This window comes from Cricetulus griseus, chromosome 2 (assembly GCF_003668045.3).
Source record: "Cricetulus griseus strain 17A/GY chromosome 2, alternate assembly CriGri-PICRH-1.0, whole genome shotgun sequence".
NCBI lineage: Eukaryota > Metazoa > Chordata > Mammalia > Rodentia > Cricetidae > Cricetulus > Cricetulus griseus.
The window spans coordinates 61,368,052-61,386,543 of NC_048595.1; the positions used below are offsets into that span (position 1 = coordinate 61,368,052).

Sequence of the window (18,492 nt, forward strand, 5' to 3'; positions counted from 1 at the left end):
GTGCTCTTTCAAAAACCTGAGGGGATTATCAAGTTCTGATTTTAGCTAAAACACACACACACACACACACACACACACACACACACACACACACACACACACACATTAAACTCATCTCCTTAGGCCAGAGCCCTGTACAGATGTGAAGTAAAGCACAACCTGGGTCTTTCACTGTTGATAGTTGGTCAGTTACCACAAAGCAGGGTGTCTGCAGGTAAGACAGGGGCTGCCTTTGTATTTCAAAATGCTGTCTTTTACTGAATGAGTGGGGCTTGCATCACTGGTAAACATTAGTCTCTATAGGTAATATATTGAGAAGGTACAATTGGAAGGGAGTGATTTAAAAATATTCCCTTTAGGCAAAACATTTGGGGAGAAATAGAGAAAAAAATCTTTAATGAAATCAGAGGCCACTTTTGACATATTGAATTATGAACACACAGTGCAGGGAAGTAATTTTGTTCCATCTGCTCAGCTGTGGTAATAATTAATCTTGAAGTCCAGTCTCCTACTTTTTTGGGGGTGGGGTAAGGGGTGTCTTATAACAGTGACTTCAATTCCTAAGAATCAAATGCTTGTTTAAAAGTATTTATTTTACTCCGAGGAATAAATTTAGTGAAAGAAGACTATTTTCCTAAAATCATTCCATTCATTGTTAAATTATTTTTCTTTCATTTTAATGACATTATGGGTGATTTGGTTCAGTTTTTGAAACTCTTCACAGAGGTAGAGAGGAAAATGATGTAGATTAGCACTGCTAAGTACTTTTTGATGGCGGATACAACAGCTGTTGAAATCTGGCCATCAATAGATACTGTGAAGGTTTTAAGAATTGAAGCAAACAGCACTGGAGCCTGGGGACTGTTCAGTTCATGATGGTAGCCATTGGCTTATGAGCAGTAGAGAAATCCCCACTGTCTGAATTAGCCATTGGTTGCTAGATCTGGGGCTTTCTGTGTGCATGCCTGGGTCCAAAACTTGCTATTGGAGCTTCCTGTCCACATGCCTGGGTCTGCCACTTGCTGCTGGGAAAAGACACTTGCTGGGTAGAAGAGCTGTAAATTGATCAGACTGGGCTGGTGTGTGTGTGTGTGTGTGTGTGTGTGTGTGTGTGTGTGTGTGTGTGTGTGTGTGTGTGTGGTGAGAAAACCATTTCTCTCCATTGCCCACAACATCAGACAGGGCCCATGTATAGAGATGGGAAGGCATTGAGAATATGAGCATCTGACATGATGGTCATGACACATCCTTAGGGTGCCTTAGCCAATGGACTATGAAGTGTCTGATAAACTGCTGGAAATCAATTAGAATTATTTATTTTCATTTTATGTGTAATGTTTTGCCTGCAAGGTACCCTGCATGTGTGTCTGATGCCTGAGGCGGCCAGAAGAGTGAGCCAGATCCCCTCAAACTGCAATAGCTTATGGTTGAGAGCAGCCATGTGGGTGCTGGGAACCTAAACCAGTTCTTCTGCAGGAGCAGCAAATGCTCTTAATTGCTGAGTCATCTCTCTAGCACCAAGATCAGTAACTTTGAAGGCACTCACAGACTCCAGGGCCTTTCAGTGACTATATTAGGGTATCACAAGCATGATGGCACCCTAGAGAGGGATGCACAGACCCTGAGACACTTTTCAGAAGATGGTGGCAGCTGCCCCTGAAGTCACGCTTTTGGCATTTTTGGGCTCTGCTCAAGTTGCTGCTGGTTTGCCTTTGAAACTGCAAGCAGAGATGGAAGATGTATCTCCACAGAACATAGATGCGTGTGAATAGGGAACAGTGCCAATGGTCAAGACAGCCTTACGGCCAGGGCTTAATTATAAATTCACCCAGAACATTGAGTTATCTCCCCAAACTCAGGAAGCAGGGGAGGAGGAGGAATCTCATGAACTACTGCTTGGGGTCATCGGATCCCCACGCTGGCTGACAGTACCAGGTGAGCATATCCAGTCCCTGTGTAACCCAACCCCTAAGGGGTGCAGAAGCACAGTGCTTTGTTCTTAATGCAAGATGAGGAAAGGGGCCCATGGGTGGGAGAAATTATGAAACCAATAAATGCATGCAGAGTGGTTGCCAGAGATTAACGTGGTGTTTAGCGCAACTGTTATCTTTTTACCTGAATTAATTATATGAGACACATAACATGTTGACACAGCAAGCCAAACATCTGGGGTTTTATGGATGGTGGCATTTATTCAACTGTTTGCTTTCCTTGCTTTCCAAGTAAGTCCCCAATCAGCAGGTCCCATCCATTCGTACCTTAGCCAGAGACCATATATCCATAACTCTGTGCTCGGTGCTCATGTAGAAGGGCATCATATTCTGAGAAATCCCCTTGAACATTCCTCAGAATGACACTGTGTGGCATGAAAGTGGTATCCCTTTAGGAGTCAGCTAGACAGGTATTAATCATGATTTTGCTGCTGATTGTTCTCTAATACTGATTATGACATGATCCCTCTTGGCCTGGCCTCCTTAACTGGGATATTGGTGCTTGTGGCAATGTATATACATGTGTCTGTCAAGCTTAATGGGCAGTCCAGCTCTTAGAATTGCATAAAGAATGAGACAAGATGACACAGCAAAACTGCAGGAACTGTGCATGTTTTACAAATTGTTCATCCACCTAAAATATTAAGTGTACCAGTGTCCCAGGTATTGGCTTAGCTGGTTATTGGTAAACAAGATACATTTCCACTCAAGGAACCTAGTCTGAGTGACACTCACTTTTTTTTTAGGCTTATTTTTATTTTTGTTTATGTATATGTGAGAGTTTGTGTGAGTAAAAGTCACATATACACAGGTGCCTGTGGAGGCTAGGACAGTGTACTGGATCCTTTGGAGCTGGTATTATAGGTGGCTATGAGCCACTCCACCATGGGTGCTAGAAAGCAAACTCAAGATCTTTTGGAAGAGCGAGCAGCAAGTGCTCCTAACCCCGCTGAGCAATCTCTCCAGCCCCCTAAGCAACACCTTTTTAATATTATGGCACCAAGGCTGTGATGAGAGTAATTGCAGGCTTCAAGGCAACCATGGTTAGCAGTGATATGGCAGGTCTAGCAGATTGCTTTGTTTTAAAGTAGGGATTAAAGAGGTCTTGGTGGGTTTTTGTGATGTCTGTAAGAAAGCCTTGAAAAGATATGTTTAGCATAGCTGTAGGTTAAGGTACTGAGGTTCTCGGGAAGACGGGAAAACTCCAGTCAAATGTGTAGGCTTGCTGCTTTTGGCTGGAGGATATACCGAGAGACCATGTGGGAACAAGCCCAGTGCAGCTGCCGGCACCTTCAGAGTGTGAGAGCAGAGGCTTCCTCTGGCTGTTGGCTCTGCACTTATCATCAGTTTAAATCAAGGGCCTGTTTTGTCCCAGGTGGTTGGACTGAAGCCCTGTTGGCCTCGAGGGAAGCACTTGCTTAAGCAGATACACTCTTGTTTGTGTAGGCGCAACCTCTCAGGGATTTGTTTTAATTTTTTCCTTAATTTGGAAGAATTTAAATCTGCAAAACAGAACAGAGTGACAGCCCCTCACAAGTCCAACTCTTAAGCATAGACAGTGATGAAAGACTGACCACATTTGGTCCCTACATCAATTCCAGCCATCGCATCATTTCACTATGACATTTCCCTGTTGTGCATCTCTAAAAGAACAGACAATTTTTACGTGCTATCACAATGACTCGGACACATCTAAAAATCCAAGGATTAAAGAAACACATTTTCTTTTTGCCCCTTTCTTCTGAACCCCAATGCTCTATGAAAAATTGCTAACATACAACAAAAGTTAAAAGAAACTGAAAATGAATGGCTCCCAACATTGACACAGCTCTCCTGCTCATCCCATCCTTCATCCCACCAATCTGCCTTTTCATGTATTGAAAGTAAATCATGGAGACCAGTAAATCTTTCCTCTGAATAGTTCAGCCTTAATTTCAAAACCTAGAGCACAACAGCTGCTTGCTTTTCCCCTTTGAAGTAAACTTTGCACTGAAATGCAGAAACCCTCAGGCCTAGTTTTGATAAACTCAGGTGGCCTAACCCTGGTTCCTATCTAGATAAAGTCACAGACAGCACTCAAGAGAGTATCAGCCCCGCCCTCCTTTCCCTGAGGCAATTACTGATTTGATGGGTTTGATTTGTTTTTCCCACTGAAGATTAGGTCCCTCTATCTGGTTGGCCTCCTCTCCTTTCAAACTCTCTCTCTAACCTTTCTCACCTTCCTTCTCTGTAGCTCTTTGCCAGCCTGGGCCCTCACTGTTGAACATTGCTGCTTATCAGAGAATCTCTATCTGCCCATCTGTTCCTCTTCCTGCAGGATGGCCTGATCCATTTCCTTTACAAACTGCTATCCTTTGATGAGCGGGTTGCTTAGTTGACATTTTTTGTGGCCCTCCTTAGTGATTTTTTTTTTTTTTTTGAGCTTCCACTCTACTTCTCTTGTCGCTTTTGCCACTTGATAATTTTAATTTTAAACATACCTATTCTTTGAGAATTTTACATGTATATAATGTATTTTGATTGTATTTACTCCTAAGTCTCCCCAGCCCCCTTCCCTTGCCCCTCCCTACTTCATATCCTCTTTTTTCTTCCCCCTTTTTTTTAAAAATAAGCCACAGACTCTAACAAGTTTCTTCTTTGTCATTCTTAAACATGCTATTCTCTATAAAGTTTTGTTTTTATTCCTTTTATTTCTTGGCAACTTCATTCACATTTTTATGGCTCCGTTGTCAGTCCAGATGTCTTCCAAATATGTTATTCCTTCCTTCAAGTCATCATGTTCAGCAGCTTGTGGACATTTCTGCCAGGATTTCTTTGCCTTTTTCTCCTTTCATTTGGTACCCTCAACAGACATTCGTAAACCGTCAGGTGTTCTTTGTCCTTAAACTTGGTGTTACCTTAGAACCTTTTCAAAGGCACAAACCCAGGCAGTGGCCTCTGCTAGTTGGCGTATTGTTTGCATCTCTGTGCCAGTTACTTTCTATTGCTGTGACAAAAGCACCTTGATCAACTCATCTTGTAGAACAAACAGTTTATTTTGGCTTATGGTTCTAGAGTCTGTCTTGGCAGGGAGACCCAGCAGCAAGCAAGCAGCAGGTGTGGCATCTGGAACAGCAAGCTGAGTGCTTACACCCTCAATGGCAAGCACAAAGCAGAAATCGGGTGTATGTGAGGCTTTGAAACTCCAAAAATCCAACCCACTCCCACTGATGTATATCCTCTAGCAAGGCCACATCTAGAGGTTATGGGAGATATGTCATTCACACCACCACAATAACTACCACTCTCTCTTTCTCCTTATCCATAGCCCACTGAGTCCCAGTTGGAGATGCCTGCACATGCATAGGTCTAGGACCATCCACTAGAACACAGACAACCTACCAGCAGCCACACCCCTGAAGACTGACTCTCTCTTCCCTAGTAGCCATCAGTTGCCAATAACTCCTTAGCTAGGGGTGGGGCCTTGGTGAGCCCCTCCTCTAGCCATGCTGCAATGTTAATGGGCTTAGTCTTGTGCAGGTCTTGTCTGTGAACCATAACAACTGTGATTGCATGCATTATATAGCCACATTGTATCCAGGAGACAATGTTTCATTGCATACCTCTCCATCCTCTGCTTAAATCTCTAGGATTTTCTCCCTCTTTCATATCACATGTGTTCATCCATGTTCATACATGTCCCTTCATCCACTTCAGGCCTCTCCCTCTCCATTGCTCATGGCTTTTCTAGGTCCCTGAGCTCTACAGGTACTTTTGATGAAACACACAAATCTCAGTTGAAAGCTAGGATCCACATATAAGTTAAAACATGTAACATTTTTCTCTCTGAGCCTATGTCACTGTGGTAATTTGAAAGTAATTGCCCCCAGCCCCCCTAATCTCACAGGGAATGAATGGCACTATTAGGAGGTGTGGCTTTGTTGGAGGAAGTGTGCCACTGTGAGGGCAGGCTTTGAGGTTTCCTATGCTCCGATACTGCCCAGTGTCTCAGTCCATTTTCTGTTGCCTGCAAAACGTAGGACTCTCAGCTATTACTCCAACACCACACCTGCCTGAATACTGCCATGTTCCCTGCCACTGAACCTTTGAAACTATAAGCTAGTCACCTCAATTAAATGTTTTTTTCTTTTTTTTTTATAAGAGTTGTTGTGGTCATGGTGTCCCTTCATAGCAATAAAAACCCTAAGGCAGTCACCTCACCTGGAATTCTGCTTTTCAGTGTCACCCATTTTTCTGCAGATTTCACCATTTGCTTCTTTATAGTTGAATAAAATTCATTGGTTATGCACCACATTTTCATTATCCACTCAAGAATGGCTGGGCATATAAATTGATTGTTTCCTAGCTACGATGAATAGAGCAACAGTGAATATGGATATGTTAGTATCTCTGTAGTAGGATATGGGGGTCTTTTGGGTATGCCACAAGCGGAATAGTGAATTACATAGTAGTTCTATTTTTAGCCTTTGAGACATTCACACTGATTTTTGAGAGTGGTGGTTTCAGTATTATATTATTATACTGAATAATATAATATGTATTATTATATATACTGAATAATAATATATGTATTATTATTATAAGTATTATACTTCCTCCAACAGTGGATCAGGATTCCTCTTTCATCACATCCTCCTCAGCATTTGCTGCCATTTGTTTCTTTGACATTAGTCATCTGACAGATGAGTTGAAATCTCAAGGTAGTTTTAATTTGCCTTTTTCTGATGGCCAATGCTGTTGAACTCTTAAAAATGCTTACTAATGGCTGGTGGGATTGGTTAGCAGGTACTAAGCTTAACCACCTGAATTCAGTCCCCCCAGACTCACATGATGGAAGGAAGGTACCAACTCCTGAAAGTTATCCTCTGATTGCTACCGGCACACTGTAGCATGTGGGTGTTCTCCGGGTCTCCATAGACAAATTCACCAAAATAAAAAGCAAAAGAGTAACAAAATGTCAAGACATTAATAAAAACAAAGTAAGTTTTTTTTATTAGAAAAATAATGGATGTTATTGTCATCATGATTTAATGCATATATACCCATGGTACATACCTCATATTGAGTTTCCTATTAACATCTTGTTCGCCCTGTCTTTTACTACTGGTCCCATTCTTCCTTCAAAGACTCAGCCTTCTACTGCATATTTTGTTTACATGTTGATTTTTAAATTTTGCATTAGATAATCTTTAAGGTATTGTGTTCTCCAACATATGCAAGGGTTCTGATGTATTTTTTCATTACCCAAGATCCAGTCCCCTCAAAGGATTAACCACCACTAAAGAAAGTGTCCCACTTTGTAGCCCCCGCTCCTTCACTGTGGGTGGAGTATTCACTGGAGTGATTTAAAAATGACTTCTAGGCAAGGTTGAGGGTAGGGAGTAGGAAGAATCTTGTCTAAAGATTGCCATGAAGTACATGCATCTTCAAAAGTTGTCTTATTTTCTGTTGAGTGCTCAGCCATAAGTGAGACATCTATTTCATCTCCTCTAAAGTTCAGGGAACATTATGGAAGAGAAGGAAGAAAGAATGTAAGAGGTGGAGGATAGGGCAGAGCAGTGGAATACTGTCTTCCAGGCACAGTGCATTGATTGCACTCTTGAACTCATAGCGATTGTGGTTACCTGTACAAGACCTGCACAAGACTGGGACTGTCTGTGCATGGAGAGAAAGACGCTCTTGAGGCCCCACCCTTCCCTGAGGATCTATAGACATTTAATTGTTGCTGGGAAAGGGAAGGCCATTTTCTTCAGTGGTGTAACTATTGATAAGATGCTTCTGTCAATAACTTTTCACTCCTGTTTCTGTAAGCAATCCTAACGAAACTCATTGTGTTACACACATAACACATGACTGGAAGTAGAAGAGGACTAATTGGGAAGAGGAAGGGGATTAGTGGGAGTGGAAAAGGGAAAAGTAGATTAGTGGGGTGTGAAGATGATCAAATATATATATATATATATATATATAAAATTTCATAATAAACTCATTATAAATCATAATTAATATTTGCTAATAAAATGTAAAAAGTGTCTTGTTTTGAAGTCTGTCAAACCATCTCACTTGACCCTTGTCTTTGGGTATAAGGATAAGAAAACCAGTTAGTAGTTATCATAAGAGCTTATAAACTACTCCTGATAGATTGACCCACTTTTTGGGAAGTGTTGGCTCTGTCAATGGGCCTGGATTTCTGGGTCCATGAAGAGAGCAAACTTTTTTCTCCAGGGACATGGGTCCTCATCTCAAGCTTCTGCCTTTTCTGCTCTCCAGCCACCCTAGAATTGTTCGAAATTACCACTGTACAGTGGCGACTTTTATGGCTTAAGGTTTGGGAATCCTTGTCCCCACCACACTGAAAACACATTTCCTGTAGCAAGTGTGTGTCCCAGCAGCTGTGATAGCTCACAAACTTCCATCTACTGGGAAAAGGGAAAAACAGACTGCAAATCCTTTAAGAGCTTGAACTTTGAGTTCTAAATTGGGTAGAAAGTGGAAGCCAGTTTCGTGGGAGGTGATACAGGGCTGTGAGTAAGGCTGTTGCTGGCCATCTGTGTGACCTCAGGCAGGGACGCAATGTCTTTGAGTCTCAGCATCTACATCTGCATGGTGAAGTGGAGAGGCTGGCTGGTCTCCAGAGCCTTCCATGGTCCAGCAGTCTGTATTATTTTCTGTTACTGTTATCACTTTAACGACAGTCTCCTGTTTACACAGTAAAAGGAAGTCCCAGAGTTTTCAAGAGCATTTGGAATTGTATCTACTTGTTGGTATGTACTGGAATATTTTCTGTGTCAGTGGAGTGTAGCTGAAGAGAACTTGGATGGATGGGTCAAAGATCTGCCTGTGAACTGACTGCCCTTTGGGTTATCCAAAAAGCCAGGAACAGAGTTAGTAGCTACAAGCATATACCTCATTAAGCTATATGGCATATGGCTGTAATTAAGAGCACAGTTTGGTTACATCACCTTCTGGCCATATGAGCTTGAGCAAGATGGCATCTCCTAAGCCTCAGTTTTCATGTTTGTTAAATGGGTATAAAAATGCTTCTCTTATAGCATTGCTATGAAGACTACCTGGAAAAAAGAGAAACTCTTCCCTGGGGTGCATAGCAATTGCATCATGCCTGAAGCCTATTAAAGACAGAGTGCTTGGCAGCCATGCTGTAACCATGAAAATTAGTAATAAGAATCATTATACAAAGCATTATAGGAGATAAGGGGTACCAAAAGAACACTTGTGCAGTGGTGTTACTATGAAGTACATTATTTTTTGCTTCAACTTTTAATTTTTAGAGTACTATATTTACATCCTCACTTTTCTTTTCCCTTCCAACTCTTACTGTGTTCCCCCCTCAAGTTTGTGACTTTTATTATTATGTGCTTAGGTGTGTACACACACACACAAACACACACACACACACACACACACACACACACACACACACACACACACACAGCCCTGAGCCCATTAAGCATTTCTTTTATGTATATGTGTTTAAGACTATTTGCAATTGGATAAACCCTCAGAGGGGTTGTTCACAGAGAAGACTGATTTTTTTCCCCTTTTCAGCAGCCACTGGTTGCCTGTAGCTCTTCATCTAGGGATGGGACCTTGTGAAAGTTCCCTTATCTGAATTGGAATGTTGACTGGTTGTGTCATTATATAAGTCTTGTTTACTCAAACCATGCATTTAGATTACATGGATGCAACTTGCCATGTCTAGAAGATACTAGCAGCAGGCATCCTGGTCCTTTGGCTCTTAAAATTTTTCTGCTCCCCTTTTGCAATGTTCCCTGAGCCAGATATAGAGGTTGTATTGTAGCTATACCAATTGGGGTTGGTCCTCTCTGGTCGTGGGTAGTTGGCTTAAGATCAATTAAATAGCTGCTGGTTACCCCCAGGATAATAGTACTTTGGCTGGACCAGTCATATTGTGGTTCATATGCTATATTTAATTGTATGTTTCACAATAACTAGTAGAGAATTTTTGAAAGTTCTTAGTACAAAGAAGTGTTTGAGATGATGGACATGCCAGTTAGTTGTTTATTATTATTATTATTATTATTATTATTATTATTATTATTATTATTACATTTACTATAACCCACAAAATATGTACACTTATTTTATCAATGAAAATAGAAAATTTTTGATGAGAAATTAAGATGGCCAAATAGAAAAAGAGGTAAAGAGGTAGGAGCATAATACTATTCAGTGTCTGAGCAGAGGGAATATCACAGCCAGTGACAGGGTCCATTAAGTTCAGCAGTAGCCCTAGGAAAGCTGTGAGTAGATGGGTTAGTAGAAGGGCTGGGTGGGAAAAAAGGTACTTGTGAAAACCTGGCAACCTGAGTGTGATTCCTGGAACCCACATAGACATGGAAGGAAAGTACATTATCTATAAGTTGTTCTTTGTCCTCCACACACATGTTGTGACTTTCCCCTCCCCATAACACATAATTAAAAATATTTAGATATGGCATCTAGGATGGGCCTTTGAAAGCGAAGCATTTCCTAAAAGTGGAGTTACAAGAGAAGATGTAGGGAGTGATACAGGCTCATCAAGTGGACGCTCAGGGCTGTAGGTTGAGATAAGTTGTGGGAGAACTTCATTTTCATGCCTTAGTATTTCTGATTGTGTCTCAGGAAGGAGGTTTTAGAGAATTCAAGACACCAATCACAAAACAGAAAACAAAACTTGGTTTCTTGAGACAACGTCTTGTGTAGCCCAGGCTGGCTATGAACCCACTTGGTAGCTGAAGGTGGCCTTGGACTCCTCATCTTCCTACTTTCACCTTTGGAGCTGTGAGATCACAGGCATGCGCCATCAGGTTTGGTTTAAAAATATTTGTAGGCATTTGTGTCCAGCTACATTTATAGAAAATATTGGATATTTATGTGGGGCAACTCCTTTGAACCTTCTAATTATAGACCTGTGCTTTCCAGTATAAAAGCTGGGGTCACCTATTGCTGCTGAGCAGCTTTTGGCTAGTCTGGACTGAGATATACTATAAATATATAATAAATATCGGATTTTGAAGGGTATAAAATAAAATAGCACAGTAATTTTTATACTGATGGTTTGTTGAAATGAAAGATTTTGGAAAAAACTGAGTTAAGTAAAGCTCTATGTTTCTTTTAACCATTTTAATGTGACCAGCAGACTTAAAGGTGACAGATGTGGTTTGTATTTATTTCTATTGAATGGCGTTATTCTCAAGGGAACTACTCTTAAGTTCTATCATCGGTTCTAGGGTAACCCCGAGTCACAGATGGCTTGAGTCAGATGCAGGTTGGGGGAGTGCCTCGTGATAGGACCTGTGCTATGTCCTCAGCTGGGTTGTGTCCATTACTTTGAACTGCAATATTGTTATCTGTACGTGAGTCATTGGGTTGGGCATTCTTCACACCCCCTCTCAGTTTTAAAGCTCTGACTCTGGTTTGGAGGCAATGCTCAGAGTTAGTTATTATTACTTCTCTTGTGAATTTCATCAAGTCCCTACTACACCCTTTCCCAGGTGTCAGAGTAAGTTGAGATTGTTTCTTTTTCTCTCTCAAGTGGAAAGACTTTAGAGAGTTCTGAAACACCCTTTGGCCTCCCCATTTCATTCCCTAGGTTGGATCTGTCTGGGCTTACATGATTTGGGTACCAGAGCAAGGTGGCCAAGGCAGTTGTTCAATGACACTAGTATCCCAGCTTTCAGTAATTTGGTTCATGGTCACCAAACCTACTTTCAAGTGTCCCAAGAATGGTGATCACAAACTTTGTTTAGATGCTAACTGGTTTCATAAACACAAAAATCTAAATCTTGTACATTTAGGCTGCACTGAAGGAACACACCAGTCATTTTCCTTTTCCTGGTAACTTATAAATATCTTTCATTTTCAAAGGATTTATTTTTTCAAGTATGTGTATGTCTTCTGTGTGTCTGTCTCTCTCTCTCTCTGTGTCTCTGTATGTGAGTTCAGGCACCTTTGGAGGCCAGAAAAGGGAATCAAATCTCCCGGATTTAGAGGTGATTGTGAGTTGTGTGATGCAGGTGCTGGAAGCTGAACTTAGGTCTTCCTCAAGAGCAGCAAGTGCTCTTAACAGTGAGGTCATTTCTTTAGCCTCATAAATATCTTTAGTACTTCTTCCTAAACCGTGCCCTCCTCTGTCTCCCATTCAACCGTTACTTGAATTTATCAGATGCTAGGCTAGCTTCCAGGACAGAGACCTCAGACTTGGTCTTTATTCCAAAAGGGCAGGTAGAGGATCTCAGTCTTGAGAGAAGTATCAGGGTGCTGCTAGGATACAGGCAGAGGAAGGAGATGAGTTCCTTGAGCAAACTTAGACAATGAAACATTTAGTTTTCACTTAAAAGACATTCAGGTGTCACCTATGAGCACTACATTTGCATTATTTCCCCATTCCCTCCCTCCTTCCTTCTTTTTTTAAAACCAAGATGTAATGTGTACATTTATTCTTAACATGTGGAACATATAGTACAAAAATTTCATACTGAATAAACGATATTCATTAATCCAAAAAAGGGAAAAAAAGGAGGAATTTACATCATTTTTTTTTTGGCTACATTGTTGAAATACAAATATGCAGATTTTATCACTGAAAGAATCTCAATTGTGTTTCTTCATCAGGAACTTTAACTGAACCTAGAACTTTTTCACACCTCAATTAGAAAGGAAATGAAACAAAATAAAAACCCAGAAAAAATAAACTATAAGTTAGTTGGCTACTGAGACAGCAAGGACTTTTTACAGAGACCTGTACAGCATCGCACCAAGAGGAACAATGTCGGGCAAGAGATTAAATAGCTGTGTCTCGCTTTGTGCAGGTCACCAACTTGTTAACTCATCATACTATAAAGTGGTGGCTGGGAAGGGGACCAAACTGTAGAGATTCAATGGTATGTGCAATGTGCAACATTATACACACACACACACACACACACACACACACACAGCAGTGCAGCTGCTGCAGCTAAAGGTTAAAACCAGTCTAAGAGGTGATCTCAGGGTTATCCATACAACCGAGGAGAGAGATGGAGGTCAGGGTGTTGTAGGTTCACACATGATACTTTGGGTGGAAAAGCCTTTTTTTTTTTTTTTTTTTTCCTCAACATTTAACTAAAAACATTTTTAAAGACTACAGCCTTGCTGCTGACCCAGCGTCTTCTCTCATTTCCATGAGAGACATTATTATTACAGTATGTTTGCAGTATCAGGTGTACAGTACAGTACATGAAAGGGTCTACACTCTGCTTGATAGGCCTTTCCAGTGATCGGGGTCTGCTCACAACTGCCAACTTCTCAGCTCCTTCAAGATTTTGAGTGAACAATAAACTGCACAGTTCAGCAGTCACCTTTGTCCTTCAGTTTTTTTTTTAATTTTTTTTAAGCCATTAAAAACAGTTATGAAATGTGGCATCCCATCGATGCAAGAACCGGGAAAGCCATCCCCCCCCACCCAAACTCACTGTAAACAACAGTAACTTTGGTTAAAATAAAAAAGTCTCCTGTGTAGGCAGAGCTTTGTCTTTTCAAATAGGGTGGGGTCCTGAGGGAAGCAGGTGAGGATGAGGAATGGAAAGGTGTGAGGGAAGTGAGGGTGGGGGAGAGGCTTTCCCAAGGGAGAAGCCGGACAGCACAGGGTAAACTGGATTCTGAAGTGGTTTTGCATAAATAAAGGGCAGCAATCAGTTTCTAAGTTCTCCACACACACACATTCACACACACACAGGGAGGGGAGGTATCCCACAGCTGTCATGACTGGCCAATCAAAAACAGTACATCACAAATGACTTATGAAACCAATGAGTTCATCAATGATGATACTGAGATGTCCAACAACTGTGACACATGGAGAATGAACTCTTCAGTGGTTCTCATCCACCTTGGCCAGGGCAGGCAGTGCACGGCAGCCCTCTGCATCATGTCCACACTAGTTGGTTCAAAGGGTGGGTTCTGCATATGGAGGAGGCTGGCTTGGCTCTGCTGGAGCTATGTGGCAGCAAGGCTGTCCTCTAGGAAGCCCAGGAGGTTACCAATGCTGCCCTTTTGCACTGCAATGGCCTGGGCAGCCAGGTTGTCCCCCTGTGTCAGATTGGCTAGCAGTACCATGGCCAACTCCCAGCACACTGGGTTCTTTCAGTCACTGAGGAAGTGTGCACCATGGTAGTGGTACTATAGGCTAAAGGGGGGGCGGGGCCAGGATCAGGTCCACATTGCTGTCCTTCCCTTCCTTCTAACTCCTCCCATTTCCCCCTGACTCCCTCTCAGATTTACACACACACACACACACACACACACACACACACACACACACACACACACAGCGAGAGAGAGAGAGAGAGAGAGAGAGAGAGAGAGAGAGAGAGAGAGAGCCTGCTGAATCCATTTCTTATTGTTTGTATGTATATGTGTTTAGGCTTGACCAGTTGAGATTGGATAAATTCTCAGGGGGCTTGACACTGGAGAAAACTGATTCTCGGCTGCCATTTATTGCCTGTAGTTCTTCATCTAGGTGCTGGGCCTTGTGAAATTTCCCCATCCCCATTGGAATGTTAACTAGGGTTTTCATATGAAGGTCATGTTTAAGAAACTGCATTGTTAAGATTTAATGGGTGCAGCTTTCCTGTTATTTATAGAAGATTCCTACCTTTCGGGAGATGTCCCGATTCTCTGGCTTTAACAATCATTCTCCTCCCTCATCTGCTTTTAAAAAGATTTTATATATATGAGTGTTTTGCCTGCATGTATGCATGTGTGTACATGCTCTATGTGTGTGCCTGGTGCTGGCAGAGGTCAAAAGAGGACATGAGGTTCCCCTGGTACTGTAGGTATGGATGGTTCTGAGCCACCATGTGAGAACTGGGAACCAAACCCAGCCCTCTGCAAGAACAAGTGCTCTTAACTGTTGAACACCTTCTCCACCTGCAGTTAATGTACTTCTGTAATGGTCTCTAATGAAAATTGAGACTTCACTTGTCTGTGGTTATAAGGATAAGGACTTAGAATGCCATTGGGAATAGGAAAGTGGCAGTAGTGGATTCTCCTCTAGGATCCATAGCTTCATCACCCACAGAGGGTGGACTATGTCTATAAACCTTGTAAAATCCCAGATAGGAATTACCTCCTCCTGAGTGGGTCTTGTGTCCAATTAGATGGCTGTTGGTTAACTCTAGGATATAAGTGTCACATTGCAACTTTTGGAATAGCTTGCCAAATGAAACATTTGTTGAGCAAAAGTTTTTAATATTTCAAAGTAAGACAAATGTTCAGTTAGCTCCTAAGTCTGGTAAATAAAACCTTTCTAATAAATGAATGTCAATAGAAATTTCCTTTAATGGCATTTCAGTCTGTATGGAAGCATATTGCCACATTAAAAGCCACTCTCATGATACAGATCACACTGCAGAATTTTGCCATTAAATTTATTTTTCTTTTGAAATAAGTGGTTATAATATACAACATTCCAAAGAAGTAGCAACAGTATAAAAAAGAACATTTTACTGGTTTAAAAGGCAGGGGATCTGAATAGGGGAAAGGATTGCTCTGCCTGTGAAGTTCATTATACTGAAAATGCCTGACTCCAAGGTAGTCCTAATAAGATCTCAACTTTTCTTTAGGAGTGTGGGTGAGCAAAATACATGTGCGGCAGTATTTTTGCTAAGTTGGACTTCCTGGCTTTTGGTCTGAGGCTTGTGGGAATCCTAAAGTGGTTGGCTTAGAGTGAAAACTCAGATAATTGGACTGATTATGAATATAGAAATGAAGATAATCTTTTAATACAATAGGAAATGTTTTTTTTCAAACACCAGCTTATCTGTAGAGTGAACTCACCTATGTAGCAGCTATTAGATATTTTATAAATATGCACATTAAATGCTAACAATGTCTGCTTTAAAAAGGAAAAGAAGTTCTATTGATTATTTAACAGCAGAAAGTACAGGGTCTGTGGAGTTTTTTCCTTACATTTTGTTATTTCATAGTTAAATGCAGCCTGGCCATATTAAGTGGAAGATTCTGGAAGTCACTCGTAAGTTTAAAATTACATGCCATTCAGAGCAGTGTGATTCAATCTATTGCCAGCTCACTAATCATCACTTTATCCAGTGCGTCCACCCTCTACGTGCTGCTTGCCCTCCAATATTTAGTTAACTGCTCATCTATCAGATCAACTTGTGGTATTGAAGGGATTATGCACAATAACCCTTCTATTACCTAATAATAGTCGCACAGTACAAAGGCATCTGGATACACCAGAGGGAACAAGTAAAGTGCCCCCTTAAGTGCAAAGGTGAGTTCTCAACTTTAATGAAGAAAAAACGTCATATGCTGAGATCACTAAGATCCACATTCAGTCATTGCTAACCTCTCTCTAACCTCTTTTTGTGCCTGATTTATAAATTACACATAGACCTAGGTAAGTACGGATCACTTAAATGCAGTACAAATAGGGTTGAGCATCGTCTATGGCTTCAGGCGTCTGGTGGTGGTTTTGGAATGTATCCATAAGCAGGGAGGCTATATATCAAACATTTACTACGAGTCAAAAGCATTTGATAATAAAAATGAACAGTGATTCAGACCACATCTTTCCTATTTACAGGTTTACAAATGAAACAAAGATGAACAGGAATGTTATGTAAAGGCACTTGGTATTCATGTTGATGTATTTTGGGCTGACTACAGAGGGATGGACAGAACAGTGGTGGCAGCAGTGGTCTGCTGAGTTAACTACAGGAGCAGCTTGACTACTGTTGCCTGGAACACAGCCTTCTTACCTTTCACCCTTTTAAAAAGCAACAGACTACTTTTTAGGACATTACTAGAGTTACAGGAAATTAGGTAGCACATTTTGTTGTATTAGCACTGCAATTTGTCAAGTAAATGAAGCAATTCTGGTAGTTTCTGAACAAAAGTTAAAAAATACATGCATATGTACACTATATTTAATAAATATGTTTAATAAGTATAAATAATATGCATATATATTATTTACTGGTGCTTGGAATTGAACCTAGGACCCTCATGTATGCTAATTAGGTTTGCTACCACTGATCTGTGTACCCCAGCTATGTCGTCATTTGATATTATAATTATTTTTTGCCAACTGTGGTGGGATCACACACCTATAATATTGACACCTGGGAAGGCTGAGGCTGGAGGATGTTTAACTTTGTAAGAAAGCTGACAATCTGAGAATCTGAGACCAGCCAGGGCTACATGGCAAGACCCTGACTCAAGCAAAACTAGCTGATTAGCCAACCAAAACAAGTACTTTCTGTACTATTACTTCTGTCTTTTGTTCTGGTATTTGATGTAGAGCCTTATAGTCTAGGTTATAGGTCAGCCTGTGTAGTCCAGGCTGACTCCATACTTGTGATTCTCTTGCCTGTCTGAGTGGTGGTATTACATACTCTGCCTTAATTCTGTTGAGTTTTACAAATGTCTAGACCCCATGTATTTCCTGTTTGTTTTCCATAGCTATGATAGAACACTCTGACCAAAAGCAAATTAGGGAGGAAAGGGTTTAGTTGGCTTGTACTCCGGGCCACTGTCGGTCATTGAGTGAAGTTGAGGCAGGAACTCAGGTAGAGCCCATGGAGGAGTGCTGCTTGCTTGGCTTGATCCCTGGCTCAGCCAGACGGTTTTTTTTTTTTTTTTTTTTTTTTTTTTTTTTTTTATAGCCCAGACCCATATACTTAGGGATGGTGCTACTCACAATGGGCTGAGCCCTCTCACATCAGGTCAAGACAATCTCTCACAGACATGCCCCACAGCCAATTTGATTAAGGCAGTTCTTCAAAGAGGCTCCCTTTTTCCAGGTGACTCTGATGCAGACTCGTGCAGGCCCTGTGCACGCTGCCTCAGTTTCTGTGAGTTCATATGAGCTTTGATTATGTTGCTGTAGAGGGCTTTGTTCTTCTTATGTCCTCTATCCCCTCTGGCTCTTAAACTCTTCCTCAGGGCTCCAGGAATTTGATAGACATCATGTGTAGGGCTGAATGTTCCAAGGTGTCTCACTCTATGTGTAGTGTCTTGGTGTGGGTGTCCGTCTTTGTTCTCATCTGCTGCAGAAGGAAGCTTCTCTGATGATGGCTGAGCAAGACACCGATCTGCTTCCCTGGCTGGAGTCTAGATAAACTACACTCTTAACTGTTCAACTACTACCTTTAGTTAGTCACTTCAGTTTTGTGTGATTATCAATAAGGCTGTTAAAATATACATGTCAACTTTTCAATTTTGAACCTAACTGGGTAAACGCTTAGGAGTGTGATTCTCTTTTGGTGAGACTGTGTGTAGCTTTGAAAGAAGACTTGCTAGCTGAGGGCTAGGGTCTTAGTTCAGTTATGAGGCAGCACCAGGCTTTATCTAGAATCCTGCAAAACAAATAGGTAACAAGAAAGCCCACTCTTCTAGCTGTGTACTTAATACTTATTATTAGTGACACAAGGTCCCTCCATGTAGCTCAGGTTGGCTCCAAATTTGAGTTTCTCCA

General features: G+C 41.3%; 1 protein-coding gene across 1 annotated transcript in view; it reads left to right on the plus strand.

The window, feature by feature from the left end:
* The first annotated feature begins 1,640 nt into the window (after window positions 1–1,640).
* LOC100761997 (stabilizer of axonemal microtubules 1) overlaps window positions 1,641–18,492 on the plus strand; it is a 50,624-nt gene continuing 33,772 nt past the window's right edge. Inside the window, exon 1 of the mRNA XM_035438676.1 lies at window positions 1,641–1,762. Within this exon, the coding sequence (XP_035294567.1) occupies window positions 1,641–1,762 (122 nt within the window). The remainder of the gene's footprint in view (window positions 1,763–18,492) is intronic.